This window comes from Pristiophorus japonicus, chromosome 4 (assembly GCF_044704955.1).
Source record: "Pristiophorus japonicus isolate sPriJap1 chromosome 4, sPriJap1.hap1, whole genome shotgun sequence".
NCBI classification, from domain to species: Eukaryota; Metazoa; Chordata; class Chondrichthyes; family Pristiophoridae; genus Pristiophorus; species Pristiophorus japonicus.
This window is the reverse complement of record NC_091980.1, coordinates 2743319-2762011: the sequence shown is the minus strand read 5'-3', so window position 1 is coordinate 2762011 and position 18693 is coordinate 2743319. Positions and strand designations below refer to the sequence as shown.

At 49.4% G+C, this 18693-nt stretch overlaps 1 protein-coding gene across 1 annotated transcript in view; it reads left to right on the top strand.

Annotated features, from left to right (window-relative positions):
* LOC139261941 (tyrosine-protein kinase ITK/TSK-like) overlaps positions 1–18693 on the top strand; it is a 98766-nt gene that overhangs the window by 68281 nt on the left and 11792 nt on the right. Inside the window, exons 11-14 of the mRNA XM_070877109.1 lie at positions 5924–5998; positions 7968–8139; positions 9682–9898; positions 12377–12441. Of these exons, the coding sequence (XP_070733210.1) occupies positions 5924–5998; positions 7968–8139; positions 9682–9898; positions 12377–12441 (529 nt within the window). The remainder of the gene's footprint in view (positions 1–5923; positions 5999–7967; positions 8140–9681; positions 9899–12376; positions 12442–18693) is intronic.

The window sequence follows — 18693 nt, the reverse complement described above, 5'->3', positions numbered from 1 at the left end:
GCACCTTCTTAGAGCCCCTACATGTGTTATTGTGTAAAGGTGAGAACTGGGTATGGGGAAAAAAACAAGTAATTGCTTTTGAGAAAGCCAGAAACATTTAATGCTCCAACAAGCTGCTTGTATTGTATAACCCGTGTAAAAGACTTGTGCTAGCATGTGATGCGTCATCGTACAGAGTCGGGTGTGTATTACAACAAGCTAACGTTGCAGGGAAGTTGCAACCTGTCGCCTATGCTTCCAGGAGCTTGTCTAAGGCCAAGAGGGCCTATAGCATGATTGAGAAAGAGGCATTAGCGTGTATGTTCGGGGTAAAGAAAATGCATCAGAACCTGTTTGGTCTCAAATTTGAGCTGGAAACCGATCACAAGCCCCTTACATCCCTGTTCGCTGAAAACAAGGGGATAAATACTAATGCCTCAGCCCGCATACAAAGATGGGCATTCGCACTATCAGCGTATAACTATACCATCCGCCACAGGCCAGGCACCGAGAACTGTGCGGATGCTCTCAGTCGGCTACCATTGCCCACCACGGGGGTGGAAATGGCGCAGCCTGCAAACTTGTTGATGGTCATGGAAGCGTTTGAAAATGATAAATCACCTGTCACGGCCCGCCAGATTAGGACTTGGACCAGCCAAGATCCTCTGCTGTCCCTAGTAAAAAAACTGTGTACTGCATGGGAGCTGGGCCAGCATCCCCGTTGAAATGCAAGAGCTAATCAAGCCGTTCCAGCGGCGAAAGGACGAGCTGTCCATTCAGGCAGACTGCCTGTTGTGGGGTAACTGCGTAGTGCTACCCAAAAAGGGCAGGGAGACGTTCATCTCGGATCTCCACAGCACACACCCGGGTATAGTAATGATGAAAGCGATAGCCAGATCCCACGTGTGGTGGCCCGGTATCGACTCTGACTTAGAGTCCTGTGTACGGCAATGCAGGGTGTGTGCTCAGTTGAGTAATGCGCCCAGAGAGGCACCACTAAGTTTGTGGTTCTGGCCCTCCAGACCATGGTCGAGGATCCATGTCGACTATGCGGGCCCGTTTCTCGGTAAAATGTTCCTGGTGGTGGTGGATGCTTTTTCAAAGTGGATTGAATGTGAAATAATGTCGGGAAGCACCGCCACCGCCACCATTGAAAGCCTGAGGGCCATGTTTGCCACCCACGGCCTGCCTGACATACTGGTCAGTGACAACGGTCCATGTTTCACCAGTGCCGAATTTAAAGAATTCATGACCCGCAATGGGATCAAACATGTCACCTCGGCCCCGTTTAAACCAGCCTCCAATGGGCAGGCAGAGCGGGCAGTACAGACCATCAAACAGAGCCTTAAACGAGTCACAGAAGGTCACTCCAAACCCGCCTGTCCCGAGCACTGCTCAGCTACCGCACGAGACCCCACTCACTCACAGGGGTGCCCCCGGCTGAGCTACTCATGAAAAGGACACTTAAAACCAAACTCTCGCTGGTTCACCCCAACCTGCATGATCAGGTAGAGAGCAGGCGGCAGCAACAAAATGTAAACGATGGTCACGCCACTGTGTCACGGGAAATTGATCTGAATGACCCTGTGTATGTGCTAAACTATGGACATGGTCCCAAGTGGATCGCGGGCACGGTGATAGCTAAAGAAGGGAATAGGGTGTTTGTTGTCAAACTAGACAATGGACAAATTTGCAGAAAGCACCTGGACCAAACGAGGCTGCGGTTCACAGACTGCCCTGAACAACACACAGCAGACACCACCTTTTTCGAGCCCACAACACACACCCAAAGGATCAACGACACCACCCCGGACCAGGAAATCGAACCCATCACGCCCAACAGCCCAGCAAGGCCAGGCTCACCCAGCAGCCCTGCAGGACCAACAACACGCCAGCCCAGCGAGGGCACAGCCAACACACCAGAACAGACATTTGTACCGAGGTGGTCAACCAGGGAAAGAAAGGCTCCCGAGCACCTCAACTTGTAAATAGTTTTCACTTTGACTTCGGGGGGGAGTGATGTTGTGTATCTGTAAAGCATGCACTCCCATGTTCCGCCACCAGGGAGCGCATCCCCTGAAGTCCCAAAGGATCCCAGCATCCCTTGGAAGCACTGTATATAAGCTGGCCCCAAGGCCTGTTGCTCACTCTGGAGTGTCTTAATAAAGACTGAGGTCACTGTTACTTTAACCTCCTTGTGTGCAGTCTCACCTGTGTTAGGAACATAATAGTAAGGAAGGACATTAGCTTGGATGATGTGGAATCTGTATGGGTAGAACTGCAGAATACCAAAGTGCGGAAAACGCTAGTGGGAGTTGTGTACAGACCACCAAACAGTAGTAGTGAGGTTGGGGACAGCATCAAACAAGAAATTAGGGATGTGTGCAATAAAGGTACAGCAGTTATCATGGGCGACTTTAATCTACATATTGATTGGGCTAACCAAACTGGTAGCAATACAGTGGAGGAGGATTTCCTGGAGTATATTAAGGATGGTTTTCTCGACCAATATGTCGAGGAACCAACCAGGGAGCTGGCCATCCTAGACTGGGTGATGTGTAATGAGAACGGACTAATTATCAATCTTGTTATGCTCGGCCCCTTGGGGAAGAGTGACCATAATATGGTAGAATTCTTTATTAAGATGGAGAGTGACACAGTCAGTTCAGAGGCTAGGGTCCTGAACTTAAGGAAAGGTAACTTCGATGGTATGAGACGTGAATTGGCTAGAATAGACTGGCAAATGATACTTAAAGGGTTGACGGTGGATAGGCAATGGCAAACATTTAAAGATCACATGGATAAACTTCAACAATTGTACATCCCTGTCTGGAGTAAAAATAAAATGGAGAAGGTGGCTCAACCGTGGCTAACAAGGGAAATTAGAGATAGTGTTAAATCCAAGGAAGAGGCATATAAATTGGCCAGAAAAAACAGCAAACCTGAGGACTGGGAGAAATTTAGAATCCAGCAGAGGAGGACAAAGGGTTTAATTAGGAGGGGGAAAATAGAGTATGAGAGGAAGCTTGCTGGAAACATAACAACTGACTGCAAAAGCTTCTATGGATATGTGAAGAGATTAGTGAAGACAAACGTAGGTCCCTTGTAGTCTGATTCAGGTGAATTTATAATGGAGAACAGAGAAATGGCAGACGAATTGAACAAATACTTTGCTTCTGGCTTCACGAAGGAAGGCACAAATAACCTTCCGGAAATACTAGGGGATAGAGGATCTAGCGAGAAGGAGGAACTGAAGGAAATCCTTATTAGTCAGGAAATTGTGTTAGGGAAATTGATGGGATTGAAGGCTGATAAATCCCCAGGGCCTGATAGTCTGCACCCAGAGTACTTAAGGAAGTGGCCCTAGATCATTGGTGATCATTTTCCAACAGTCTATCGGCTCTGGATTAGTTCCTATGGACTGGACGGTAGCTAATGTAACACCACTTTTTAAAAAAGGAGGGAGAGAGAAAACAGGTAATTATAGACCGGTTAGCCTGACATCAGTAGTGGGGAAAATGCTGGAATCAATTATTAAAGATGAAGTAGCAACACATTTGGAAAGCAGTGACAGGATCGGTCCAAGTCAGCATGGATTTATGAAAGGGAAATCATGCTTGACAAATCTTCTCGAATTGTTTGAAGAAGGAACTCGTAGAGTGGACAAGGGAGAACCAGTGGATGTGGTGTATTTGGACTTTCAAAAGGCTTATGACAAGGTCCCACACAAGAGATTGGTGTGCAAAATTAAAGCGCATGGTATTGGGGGTAATGTACTGACATGGATAGAGAACTGGTTGGCAGACTGGAAGCAGAGAGTCGGGATAAACGGGTCCTTTTCAGAATGGCAGGCAGTGACTAGTGGGGTACCGCAGGGCTCAGTGCTGGGACCCCAGCTATTTACAATATACATCAATGATTTAGATGAAGGAATTGAATGTAATATCTCCAAGTTTGCAGATGACACTAAGCTGGGTGGCGGTATGAGCTGTGAGGAGGATGCAAAGAGGCTGCCGGGTGACTTGCACAGGTTAGGTGAGTGGGCAAATGCATGGCAGATGCAATATAATGTGGATAAATGTGAGGTTATCCACTTTGGTGGCAAAAACAGGAAGGCAGAATATTACCTGAATGGCGGCAGATTAGGAAAAGGGGAGGTGCAACGAGACCTGGATGTCATGGTACATCAGTCATTGAAGGTTGGCATGCAGGTACAGCAGGCGGTGAAGAAGGCAAATGGCATGTTGGCCTTCATAGCTAGGGGATTTGAGTATAGGAGCAGGGAGATCTTACTGCAGTTGTACAGGGCCTTGGTGAGGCCTCACCTGGAATATTGTGTTCAGTTTTGGTCTCCTAATCTGAGGAAGGACGTTCTTGCTATTGAGGGAGTGCAGCGAAGGTTCACCAGACTGATTCCCGGGATGGCAGGACTGACATATGAGGAGAGACTGGATCGACTGGGCCTGTATTCACTGGAGTTTAGAAAAATGAGAGGGGATCTCATAGAAACATATAAAATTCTGACAGGGCTGGACAGGTTAGATGCAGGAAGAATGTTCCCGATGTTGGGGAAGTCCAGAACCAGGGGACACAGTCTAAGGATAAGGGGTAAGCCATTTAGGGCCGAGATGAGGAAAAACTTCTTCACTCAGAGAATTGTTAACCTGTGGAATTCCCTGCCGCAGAGAGTTGTTGAGGCCAGTTCATTGGATATATTCAAAAGGGAGTTAGATATGGCCCTTACGGCTAAAGAGATCAAGGGGTATGGAGAGAAAGCAGGAAAGGGGTACTGAGGGAATGATCAGCCATGATCTTATTGAATGGTGGTGCAGGCTCGAAGGGCCGAATGGCCTACTCCTGCACCTATTTTCTGTGTTTCTATGTTTCTATTTTGACCCAGTGACGATGAAGGAACGGCCGATATATTTCCCAGTCAGGATGGTGTGTGACTGGGAGGGGAACGTGGAGGTGGTGGTGTTCCCATGCACCTGCTGCCCTTGTCCTTCTAGGGGGTAGAGGTCGCGGGTTTGGGAGGTGCTGCTGAAGAAGCCTTGGCGAGTTGCTGCAGTGCATCTTGTAGATGGTACACACTGAGGAGCATTACTGAGGTACGCTTCACTGTCGGAGGGGCAGTACTGAGGGAGTGCTGCACTGTCGGAGGGGCAGTACTGAGGGAGCACTGCACTGTCGGAGGGGCAGTACTGAGGGAGTGCCGCACTGTTGGAAGGGCAGTACTGAGGGAGTGCTGCACTGTCGGAGGGGCAGTGCTGAGGGAGTGCTGCACTGTCGGAGGTGCAGTGCTGAGGGAGTGCTGCACTGTCGGAGGGGCAGTGCTGAGGGAGTGCCGCACTATCGGAGGTGCAGTGCTGAGGGAGTGCTGCACTGTCGGAGGGGCAGTGCTGAGGGAGTGCTGCACTGTCGGAGGTGCAGTGCTGAGGGAGTGCTGCACTGTCAGAGGTGCCATCCTTTGGATGAGACGTTAAACCGATGCTCTGTCTGCTCTCTCAGATGGATATAAAAGATCCCGTGGCCATTATTACACAGAAGAGCAGGGGAGCTCACCCCGGTGTCCTGGGGCAATATTTATCCCTCAACCAACATCACTAAGAAAAACAGATTACCCCGTCATTATCACGTTGCTATTTGTGTGAGCTTGCTGTGTGTAATTTAGCTGCCGCGTTTGCTATATTACAACAGTGACTGGTGGTAAAGCACTTTACCACGTTGTACACCGGGCTCAGCTCTTCCCCGCACCGTCCCAAAACCCGACCCCGGGATCGGCGCACGAGACCTCACCGCCTCTCGCACCGCTCCGGGGCGAAATCCCGAGCGCAAAGTACCGCAACATCCAGCCCGGTGTTTTAACGGGACGGCACCCTGTGTTAAATGTGGAGAGATGTTACTGTCTGGGACTGTTGGTTGAGTGGATTATTGTGTGTTGCAGGTTTGGTCACACGCCTCAGGTACCCGGTGTCCTCATGGAGAGAAATAGCGCCTTCAACAGCCGGTTTCAGCTATGGTAAATACACTTACTTCCTTGTGTGGACAAACCCAAGCGCAAGAACGAGGGGAAGGGGGGAATGTGTCTACGGACTGGGTCTGGGACCAGCGTCTTCATTCAGTATTCCAGCAAAACTGCAACATCTACACCTTGCATTTATATAGCGCCTTCAATGTAGTAAAACGTCCCAAGGCGCTTCACAGGAGCGTAAATCTGACAAAGATTGACACCGAACCACAGGTGACCAAAAGCTTGGGCAAAGAGGGAGGTTTTAAGGAGCATCTTAATGGAGGCGAGAGAAACGGAGAGGTTTAGGGAGGGAGTTCCAGAGCTTGGGGCAAAGGCAACAGAAGACACGGCCACCGATGGTGGAGCGATTATAATCAGGGATGCTCAAGAGGGCAGAATTAGAGGAGTGCAGATATCTCGGGGGGTTGTGGGGCTGGAGGAGATTACAGAGATAGGGAGGGGCGAGGGACGTGGAGGGATTTGTAAAGAAAGATGGGAATTTTGAAATCGAGGAGTTGCTGGACCGGGAGCCAATGTAGGTCAGTGAGCACAGAGGGTGATGAGTGAGCGGGACTCGGTGCGAGTTAGGACACAGGTCAGTGAGCACAGGGGGTAATGGGTGAGCGGGACTTGGTGCGAGTTAGGACACAGGTCAGTGAGCACAGGGGGTAATGGGTGAGCGGGACTCGGTGCGAGTTAGGACACGGGTCAGTGAGCACAGCGGGTGATGGGTGAGCGGGACTCGGTGCGAGTTAGGACACGGGGCAGTGAGCACAGAGGGTGATGGGTGAGCGGGACTGGGTGCGAGTTAGGACACGGGTCAGTGAGAACAGGGGGTGATGGGTGAGCGGGACTGGGTGTGAGTTAGGACACGGGGCAGTGAGCACAGGGGGTGATGGGTGAGTGGGACTGGGTGCGAGTTAGGACACGGGGCAGTGAGCACAGGGGGTGATGGGTGAGCGGGACTCGGTGCGAGTTAGGACACGGGTCAGTGAGAACAGGGGGTGATGGGTGAGCGGGACTGGGTGTGAGTTAGGACACGGGGCAGTGAGCACAGGGGGTGATGGGTGAGTGGGACTGGGTGCGAGTTAGGACACGGGGCAGTGAGCACAGGGGGTGATGGGTGAGCGGGACTCGGTGCGAGTTAGGACACGGGGCAGTGAGCACAGGGGGTGATGGGTGAGCGGGACTCGGTGCGAGTTAGGACATGGGGCAGCGAGCACAGGGAGTGATGGGTGAGCGGGACACGGTGCAAGTTAGGACACGGGTCAGTGAGCACAGAGGGTGATGGGTGAACGGGACTGGGTGTGAGTTAGGACATGGGGCACAGGGGGTGATGGGGGAGTGGGACTCGGTGTGAGTTAGGACACGGGGCAGCAGAGGTTTGGATGAACTGAAGTTTACGGAGGATGGAAGATAGGAGGCTGGCCAGGAGAGCGTTGGAATAATTGCGTCTGGAGGTAACAAAGAGAGGGATGAGGGCTTTAAACATAAGAACATAAGAATTAGGAACAGGAGTAGGCCATCTAGCCCCTCGAGCCTGCTCCGCCATTCAATAAGATCATGGGTGATCTGGCCGTGGACTCAGCTCCACTTACCCGCCCGCTCCCCATAACCCTTAATTCCCTTATTGGTTAAAAATCTATCTATCTGTGACTTGAATACATTCAATGAGCTAGCCTCAACTGCTTCCTTGGGCAGAGAATTCCACAGATTCACAACCCTCTGGGAGAAGAAATTCCTTCTCAACTCGGTTTTAAATTGGCTCCTCCGTATTTTGAGGCTGTGCCCCCTAGTTCTAGTCTCCCCGACCAGTGGAAACAACCTCTCTGCCTCTATCTTGTTGCAGCAGATGGGCTGAGACAGGGGCTATGTTACGGATATAACTCCTGAGGCAATTGAGTGAAAAACCCAAAGAAATGCAGAAGATGGCTTGATATGAAGGTCCAGCTTTGATGTTTTGTCTGGTGTCTCTCAGGGACCTGGGAGATTGCAGCGTCTGCTCTGACATTTATTGAGGAGGTGGGCTGTGGCCAGTTTGGTGTGGTACACATGGGATTCTGGAAAAACAAGTACAAAGTCGCTATCAAGATGATTCGGGAAGGAGCTATGTCGGAGGAAGACTTCATCGAGGAGGCTCAGATCATGATGTAAGTGGATTCGACAGGCACCCCTTGGAATATTGGGTCCAGCTTTGGTCTCCTCACACGGTGGGTGATATTGAGGCTCTGGGCAGAAGAGGGCCACTGGATTCATTCCAAGTCTAAAGCATCTTAGTTATCAAGATAGGCTAAAAGAGTTGGGACTCTTTACCTTCGAGCAGCGTAGACTTAGGGGGGATCTGACTCAGGTTTATCAGGTAATCACTAGCCACTAGATGGCGTCACTGTTGGAGGCCATTGGGCTGCACGCACGTGTGTGCAGACCAAGTATAAAAGGCCAGCCATTTTGTATATTAGTCACTTTGGGCCTTAATAAAACAGAGCCAAGGTCATACCTCTTGGAGTTAGATAGTACTCAGTCTAACAGTTATTGTGTACACAACAAAGGTCAGGGCTAGATCGAGGTTAGATGTCAGGAGGTGGTTCCTTTCCCAGAGAACAGTAGACCTCTGGAACAAGTTGCCCCCTCATGTGGTGGGTGCAGATTGGCTGAACTCCTTCAGGCAAAAGCTGGACCTGTTTCTGGCTGCGGCGGAGATTAACCCTTACAGAAGGTCGGTACTGCAGGGGATTTAATGGCCCGAGTGATCTCCTCGACTAGTTTCGATCACCTAGCGGGGTCGGAGAGGAATTCTCCAGATTTATTTTGGCCATTCCCAGGAGATGACATGGTTTGGGGTGGGGTGGAGTGTATATGTTGTGATACACAAGGTATCGCAATTGTGTGGGACCAGCTCGATGGACCAGAGGGTCTTCACCTGTCTGTCATTGTCCGGATGTTCGTTGGTACTGGTAACAGCAGGGTTCTGTCTATTGCATTGACAGAGGTACGGGGTCCCCGGGGGGTGAGCAGAGAGAGAGAGAGAGACAAGGAGCGTGAATTGGATGTTAAATCATCCAGTGGAGAATGGAGTTAGATCTTGAGGCTGCATCCACAGAGACAGGCCTCTCAGCCCAACCAGTCCGTGCCGGTGTGTTTACACTGCACTGGAGCCTCCTCCCACCCATTCCATCTCACCCAGCCCCATCTGCCCTCTCAAGTGGCTGTAAACGTTCCCGCGGCACTATTTCAAAGAAGAGCAGGGGAGTTCTCCCTGCTTTCCTGGGGCCAATATCTATCCCTCACACAACATCAGTTCAACTGATTATCTGGTCATTATCACATGGTTGTTTGTGGGAGCTTGCTGTGCGTAATTGGCAGCCACGTTTCCCACATTCCAACAGTGACTACACTCCAAAAGTACTTCATTGGCTGTAAAGCGCTTTGGGACATCCTGAGGTCATGAAAGACACTATATAAGAACAAAAGAAATAAGAGCAAGAGTCGGCCATTCGGCCCCTCGAGCCTGCTCCACCATTCAATAAGATCATGGCTGATCTTCGACCTCAACTCCACTTTCCCGCCCGATCCCCATATCCCTTGGTTCCCCCAGAGTCTAAAAATCTATCGATCTCAGCCTTGACGATACTCAACGGATGAGCCTCCACAGCCCTCTGATAAATGGCAGTCTTTTCCTTCTGTGTTGCTAGGAGGCTCTCTCATGAGAAGCTCGTGCAGTTGTATGGTATCTGTACGCAGAATGGCCCTATCTACCTGGTGTTCGAATATATGACGTATGGCTGTCTGTCAGAGTACCTCCGGGTCAACCGTGGGACCTTCAGTAAGGAGTCCCTCCTGGGCATGTGCCAAGATGTGTGTGATGGGATGGAGTACCTAGAAAGCAACAAATTCATCCACCGCGACTTGGTAAAGAAAATTATCTTTCCTAAATTAAAGTGCAACTTTTGTTAGAAGAAAAATGGTTTGGTTGAGCGAGCGTCCGGACTGGCTATTGTGGTAGTGAGCTGCGCAAACCAGGAAGGTTAGAGGTTCCATCTTTGGCCTGCTCTGTGTTAGCCCCTCGCGGCTGGGATGGCTTGGGTTGGGTTGCCACAGTCGGTATCTCCTCGCCAGGCTAAGGAGGGTGAAAGGTCAGCCTGGGTTCCGGCTCCCGATCCAGTTACTCCTGATGGACAGTGTCTGTCCATGAAGGTTGGCCAAGAATTGGTTCTTATAACCAAGCATAAGGACATAAGAATTGGGAGCAGGAGTTGGCCATTCAGCCCCTCTAGCCTGTTCCGCCATTCGATTAGATCGGGGCTGATTTTCCCCCTCAACTCTGTCTTCCCGCCTGATCCCCACATCCCTTGAGTCCCCTAGACTCCAAAAATCTATCGATCTCAGCCTTGAATATACTCAGAGACTGAGCCTCCACAGCCCTCTGGGGCAGAGAATTCCAAAGATTCACCGCCCTCTGAGTGAAGAAATTCCTCCTCATCTCAGTCCTAAATGGCCGACCCCTTATCCTGAGACTGTGACCCCTGGTTCTAGACTCCCCAGCCCGGGGGAAACATCCTCCCTGCATCTACCCTGTCAATCCCTGGAAGAATGTTGTATGTTTCAATGAGGTCACCTCTCATTCTTCTAAACTCGAGGGAATATCGGCCTAGTCTCCTCAATCTCTCCTCATAGGACAATCCCGCCATCCCAGGAATCCGTCTGGTGAACCTTCATTGCACTCCCTCTATGGCAAGTATATCCTTCCTTAGGTAAGGAGTCCAAAACTGTACACAGTACACAATATTGAGGTACAGATCAGCCATGATCTCATCAAATAGGGGAACAGGCTCGAGGGGCTGAATGGCCTCCTCCTGTTCCTGTGTAACAGGCTCAAGCGGCTGAATGGCCTCCTCCTGTTCCTATGTAACAGGCTCCAGGGGCTGAATGGCCTCCTGCTGTTCCTGTGTAACAGGCTCGAGGGGCTGAATGGCCTCCTCCTGTTCCTGTGTAATAGGCTTGAGGGGCTGAATGGCCTCCTCCTGTTCCTGTGTAACAGGCTCGAGGGGCTGAATGGGCCTCTTCCTGTTCCTGTGTAACTGGCTCGAAGGGCTGAAGGGTCTCCTCCTGTTCCTGTGTAACAGACTCGAGGGGCTGAATGGCCTCCTCCTGTTCCTGTGTAACTGGCTCGAGGGGCTGAAGGGTCTCCTCCTGTTCCTGTGTAACAGACTCGAGGGGCTGAATGGCCTCCTCCTGTTCCTGTGTAACAGACTCGAGGGGCTGAATGGCCTCCTCCTGTTCCTGTGTAACAGACTCGAGGGGCTGAATGGCCTCCTCCTGTTCCTGTGTAACAGGCTCGAGGGGCTGAATGGCCTCCTCCTGTTCCTGTGTAACAGGCTCGAGGGGCTGTATGACTTCCTCCTGTTCCTGTGTAACAGGCTCGAGGGGCTGAATGGCCTCCTCCTGTTCCTGTGTAACAGGCTCGAGGGGCTGAATGGCCTTCTCCTGTTCCTGTGTAACAGGCTCGAGGGGCTGAGTGGGCCTCCTCCTGTTCCTGTGTAACAGGCTCGAGGGGCTGAATGGCCTCCTCCTGAGGGGCTGAATGGCCCCCTCCTGTTCCTGTGTAACAGGCTCGAGGGGCTGAATGGACCTCCTCCTGATCCTGTGTAACAGGCTCGAGGGGCTGAATGGCCTCCTCCTGTTCCTGTGTAACAGGCTCGAGGGGCTGAATGGCCTCCTCCTGTTCCTGTGTAACAGGCTCGAGGGGCTGAATGGCCTCCTGCTGTTCCTGTGTAACAGGCTCGAGGGGCTGAATGGCCTCCTCCTGTTCCTGTGTAACAGGCTCGAGGGGCTGAATGGCCTCCTCCTGTTCCTGTGTAACAGACTCGAGGGGCTGTATGACTTCCTCCTGTTCCTGTGTAACAGGCTCGAGGGGCTGAATGGCCTCCTCCTGTTCCTGTGTAACAGGCTCGAGGAGCTGAATGGCCTCCTCCTGTTCCTGTGTAACAGGCTCGAGGGGCTGAGTGGGCCTCCTGCTGTTCCTGTGTAACAGGCTCGAGGGGCTGAATGGCCTCCTCCTGTTCCTGTGTAACAGGCTCGAGGGGCTGAATGGCCTCCTCCTGTTCCTGTGTAACAGGCTCGAGGGGCTGAATGGCCTCCTCCTGTTCCTGTGTAACAGGCTCGAGGGGCTGAATGGCCTCCTCCTGTTCCTGTGTAACAGGCTCGAGGGGCTGAATGGCCTCCTCCTGTTCCTAGCGTTGTTATGACCCAAGGTTTTCCACCCTTTGTCCGAGAATCACTCTCTCCGGTGCGTGGTGCTGGGATGGAGACCTCAGCAGTGTTGGGGAACTGTCGGTCGCTGCTCACTTTGGATCCATTGTAACATCACTCCTTGTGATTATCTTCCAGGCAGCAAGGAACTGTTTGATTGGAGACTCGCTCATAATTAAAGTCTCCGATTTCGGAATGACAAGGTAATGGCTTACCCTCTGCAGGAATACGGTCCGCACTGCGATAGCTTGTGAACTCATAACTGGATTTATCAGCCAATATTCTACTTATAGAATCAGAGAGATTTACAGCACGGAAGTAGGCCATTTCGGCCCATTGTGTCCGTGCCGGCCGACAAAGAGCTACCCAGCCTCATCCCACTTTCCAGCTCTGGGTCCGCAGCCCTGTAGGTTACGGTACTTCAACATAAGAACATAAGAAATAGGAACATGACATTCGGCCCTCGAGCCTGCTCCGCCATTTAATACGATCATGGCTGATCCGATCATGGACTCAGCTCCACTTCCCTGCCCGCTCCCCATAACCCCTTATCATTCAAGAAACTGTCTATTTCTGTCTTAAATTTATTCAATGACCCGGCTTCCACAGCTCTCTGGGGCAGCGAATTCCACAGATTTACAACCCTCTGAGAGAAGAAATTCCTCCTCATCTCAGTTTTAAATGGGCGGCCCTTATTCTAAGTTCATGCCCTCTAGTTCTAGTCTCTCCCATCAGTGGAAACATCCTCTCTGCATCCACCTTGTCAAGCCCCCTCATAGAAACATAGAAACATGGAAAATAGGTGCAGGAGTAGGCCATTCCTGCTTTCTCACCATACCCCTTGATCCCCCGAGTAGCAAGGACTACATCTAACTCCTTTTTGAATATATTTAGTGAATTGGCCTCAACAACTTTCTGTGGTAGAGAATTCCACAGGTTCACCACTCTCTGGGTGAAGAAGTTTCTCCTCATCTCGGTCCTAAATGGCTTACCCCTTATCCTTAGACTGTGACCCCTGGTTCTGGACTTCCCCAACATTGGGAACATTCTTCCTGCATCTAACCTGTCTAAACCCGTCAGAATTTTAAACGTTTCTATGAGATCCCCTCTCATTCTTCTGAACTCCAGTGAATACAAGCCCAGTTGATCCAGTCTTTCTTGATATGTCAGTCCCGCCATCCCAGGAATCAGTCTGGTGAACCTTCGCTGCACTCCCTCAATAGCAAGAATGTCCTTCCTCAAGTTAGGAGACCAAAATTGTACACAATACTCCAGGTGTGGCCTCACCAAGGCCCTGTACAACTGTAGTAACACCTCCCTGCCCCTGTACTCAAATCCCCTCGCTATGAAGGCCAACATGCCATTTGCTTTCTTAACCGCCTGCTGTACCTGCATGCCAACCTTCAATGACTGATGTACCATGACACCCAAGTCTCGTTGCACCTCCCCTTTTCCTAATCTGTCACCATTCAGATAATAGTCTGTCTCTCTGTTTTTGCTCCCAAAGTGGATAACCTCACATTTATCCACATTATACTTCATCTGCCATGCATTTGCCCACTCACCTAACCTATCCAAGTCACTCTGCAGCCTCATAGCATCCTCCTCGCAGCTCACACTGCCACCCAACTTAGTGTCATCCGCAAATTTGGAGATACTACATTTAATCCCCTCGTCTAAATCATTAATGTACAATGTAAACAGCTGGGGCCCCAGCACAGAACCTTGCGGTACCCCACTAGTCACTGCCTGCCATTCTGAAAAATACCCATTTACTCCTACCCTTTGCTTCCTGTCTGACAACCAGTTCTCAATCCATGTCAGCACACTACCCCCAATCCCATGTGCTTTAACTTTGCACATTAATCTCTTGTGTAGGACCTTGTCAAAAGCCTTCTGAAAGTCCAAATACACCACATCAACTGGTTCTCCTTTGTCCATTCTACTGGAAACATCCTCAAAAAATTCCAGAAAATTTGTCAAGCATGATTTCCCTTTCACAAATCCATGCTGACTTGGACCTATCATGTCACCTCTTTCCAAATGCACTGCTATGACATCCTTAATAATTGATTCCATCATTTTACCCACTACTGAGGTCAGGCTGACCGGTCTATAATTCCCTGTTTTCTCTCTCCCTCCTTTTTTAAAAAGTGGAGTTACATTGGCTACCCTCCACTCCATAGGAACTGATCCAGAATCTCTGGAATGTTGGAAAATGACTGTCAATGCATCCGCTATTTCCAAGGCCACCTCCTTGAGTACTCTGGAATGCAGTCCATCAGGCCCTGGGGATTTATCGGCCTTCAATCCCATCAATTTCCCCAACACAATTTCCTGACTAATAAGGATTTCCCTCAGTTCCTCCTTCTTACTAGACCCTCTGACCCCTTTTATATCATAATCTAATACGTTTTGATAAGATCGCCTCTCATTCTTCTGAATTCCAATGAGTAGAGGCCCAACCTACTCAACCTTTCCTCATAAGTCAACCCCCTCATCCCCGGAATCAACCTAATGAACCTTCTCTGAACTGTCTCCAAAGCAAGTATATCCTTTCGTAAATATGGAAACCAAAACTGCACGCAGTACTCCAGATGTGGCCTCACCAATACCTTGTATAGCTGTAGCAAGAGTTCCCTACTTTTATACTCCATCCCCTTTGCAATAAACATCCTCTCTGCATCCACCTTGTCGAGCCCCCTCATAATCTTATATGTTTCAATAAGATCACCTCTCATTCTTCTGAATTCCAATGAGTAGAGGCCCAACCTACTCAACCTTTCCTCATAAGTCAACCCCCTCATCTCCGGAATCAACCTAGTGAACCTTCTCTTAACTGCCTCCAATACCCTGTATAACTGTAGTAAGACTTCCCTGCTTTTATACTCCATCCCCTTTGCAATAAAGGCCAAGATACCACTGGCCTTCCTGATCACTTGCTGTACCTGCATACTAACCTTTTGTGTTTCATGCACAAGTACCCCCAGGTCCCGCTGTACTGCAGCACTTTGCAATCTTTCTCCATTTAAATAATAACTTATTCTTTGATTTTTTTTCTGCCAAAGTGCATGACCTCACACTTTCCAACATTATACTCCATCTGCCAAATTTTTGCCCACTCACTTAGCCTGTCTATGTCCTTTTGCAGATTTTTTGTGTCCTCCTCACACATTGCTTTTCCTCCCATCTTTGAATCATCAGCAAACTTGGCTACGTTATACTCAGTCCCTTCTTCCAAGTCGTTAATATAGATTGTAAATAATTGGGGTCCCAACACTGATCCCTGCGGCACCCCACTAGTTACTGATTGCCAACCTGAGAATGAACCATTTATCCCGACTCTCTGTTTTCTGTTAGTTAGTCAATCCTCTATCCATTCAAATATATTACCCTCAACCCCGTGAACTTTTATCTTGTGCAGTAACCTTTTATGTGGCACCTTGTCAAATGCCTTCTGGAAATCCAAATACACCACATCCACTTGTTCCCCTTTATCCACCCTGTTCGTTACATCCTCAAAGAATTCCAGCAAATTTGTCAAACATGACTTCCCCTTCATAAATCCATGCTGACTCTGCCTGACGAAATTTTGCTTTTCCAAATGTCCTGCTACTGCTTCTTTAATAATGGACTCCAACATTTTCCCAACCACAGATGTTAGGCTAACTGGTCTATAGTTTCCTGCTTTTTGTCTGCCTCCTTTTTTAAATAGGGGCGTTACATTTGCAGTTTCCAATCTGCTGGGACCTCCCCAGAATCCAGGGAATTTTGGTAAATTGCAACCAATGCATCCACTATCCCTGCCGCTACTTCTCTTAAGACCCTAGGATGCAAGCCCTCAGGTCCAGGGGATTTATCTGCCTTTAGTCCCATTATCTTACTGAGTACCACCTCCTTAGTGATTGTGATTGTGTTAAGTTCCTCCCCCCTATAGCCCCTTGACTATCCACTGTCGGAATATTGTTAGTGTCCTCTACTGTAAAGACTGATACAAAATATTTGTTCAGAGTTTCTGCCATCTCCATGTTCCCCATTTCTCATTCCCCGATCTCGTCCTCTAAGGGACCAACATTTACTTTAACCTCTCTTTTCCTTTTTATATATGTATAGAAACTCTTGCTATCTGTTTTTATATTTTGTGCTACTTTCATAATCTATCTTCCCTTTCTTAATCATTTTTTAGTCGTTCTTTGCTGGCTTTTAAAAGCTTCCCAATCTTCTGTCCTCCCACTAGTTTTGGCCACTTTGTAAGCCCTTGTTTTTAATTGGATACCGTCCTTTATTTCTTCAGTTAGCCACGGATGGCTATCTTTTCTCTTACACCCTTTCCTCCTCACTGGAATATATTTTACTTGAGAGTTGTGAAATATCTCCTTAAATGTACACCACTGTTCATCAACCGTCCTACACTTTAATCTATTTTCCCAGTCCACTTTACCCAACTCTGCCCTCATACCTTCATAGTCTCCTTTATTTAAGCTTAGTACGCTGGTTAGAGATCCAACTTTCTCACCCTCCATCTGAATTTGAAATTCAACCATGTTATGATCACTCATTCCAAGAGGATCCTTTATCGGAGACTGTTTATTAATCCTGTCTCATTACATGGGACCAGATCTAAGACAGCCTGCCCCCTGGTTGGTTCCATTACATACTGCTCAAGGAACCCATCCCTTACGCTCTCTATGAACTCTTGCTCAAGGCTACCCTGACCAATTTGATTTGTCCAATCAATGTAGAAGTTAAAATCACCCTTTTTACAAGCCCAACCAACAGAGTTGCTACTGTTAGGGGGCCTATAGAATACAGCCACCAGTGACTTTTTCCCCTTATTGTTCCTTATCTCCACCCAAACTGTTTCAACATCCTGATTATTTGAGCCAATATCGTTTCTTACTATTGCAGTGATTCCATCCTTTATCAACAGAGCTACCCCACCTCCTTTTCCTGTCTGTCTGTCCTTCCGGATTGACAAATACCCCATAATATTTAATTCCCAATCCTGGTCACCTTGCAACCACGTCTCTGTAATGCCTATCAGATCATACCCATTTGTCTCAATTTGTGCCGTCAACTCATCTATCTTGTTACAAATGCTATGTGTATTTAGACAAAGTGCCTTTAAATTTGTTTTTTTTTACCCTTTTTTCCTGCTTGTTTCCTCTCTCCTTCAAATTCACTTTCTTTATTTTTGCTTTCTAATTCCAGCTTTACTCCCCTCCCCACTGAATCTATTTTCAGGTGCCCATCCCCCTGCCAAGCCAGTTGAAACCCTCCCCAACAGCACTAGCAACCCCCGCCCCCCGCGAGGATATTGGTCCCGGCCCTGTTGGGGTACAATCCGTCCGGCTTGTACAGGTCCCACCTCCCCTAGAAACAGTCCCAATGCCTCAGGGATCTAAAGCCCTCCCACCTGCACCATCTCTCCAGCCACACAGTCATCTGTTCTATCCTCCTGTTTCTGTACTCATTCGCTTGTGGCACTGGGCGTAATCCATTACTACCTTTCAGGTCCTACTTTTTAATCTCTCTCCTAGCTCCCTAAACTCTGCCTGCAGGACCTAATCCCTCTTCCTACCGATGTCATTGGTTCTGATGTGGACCACGACCTCTGGCTGTTCACCCTCTCCTCCCCCAGAATGCCCTGCAGCCGCTCGGTGACATCATTGACCCCGGAACCAGGGAGACAACATACCATCCTGGAGTCACATCTGCGGCCGCAGAAACACCTGTCTGCTCCCCTGACTATCGAGTCCCCTACCGCTATAGCTCGTCCATTCTTCTTCCTCCCTCCCCCCTGTGCAGCTGAGCCACCCGTGGTGCCGTGGACTTGGCTCTGGCTGCACTCCCCAGAACAGAGTACGGGTTGGAGAGCGAGATGGACTCAGGGGACTCCTGCACTACCTGCCTGGTCCTCCTCTTCTGTCCAGGGGGTCACCCACTCCCTCTCTGCCTGCACACTGTTAAGCTGTGGGGTGACCACCTCTAGAAACGTGCTGTCCACGTAGCTCTCAGTCTCGGGAGGTGACTCCAGCCCGAGTTGGTGCAGCCTGAGACACAGCCTGCACATGTGGTCGTCCCGGCTGCGCAAAGTGTCCAGGATTTGCCACAGGCCTCAGGATGTACAATCCACGGGACTGAGCTGGCCTGCCATCCCTCTAGTTACACTCACAACTATCCAGTAGAACTAAACTCTAAACCTTAGCACAACACACCCAGCACCTACTCAGCAAACAGCCGATTTAATTAACTGGCTCTCCTTCGATAATAAGGATCAGATATATTTACCGGCAGATCCGACTTACAACAATGCCAAAAGTTTCCTACAAAAAAGAAAAAGAAAAATACTCATCAATCACGTGCCCGCTTGGCTGTGATGTCACACTTCGATTTCCAGTTTTTTTTTACTTTTAACCCTGCACTATCTGGCTCCTCACCAACTCCGCGCCTTT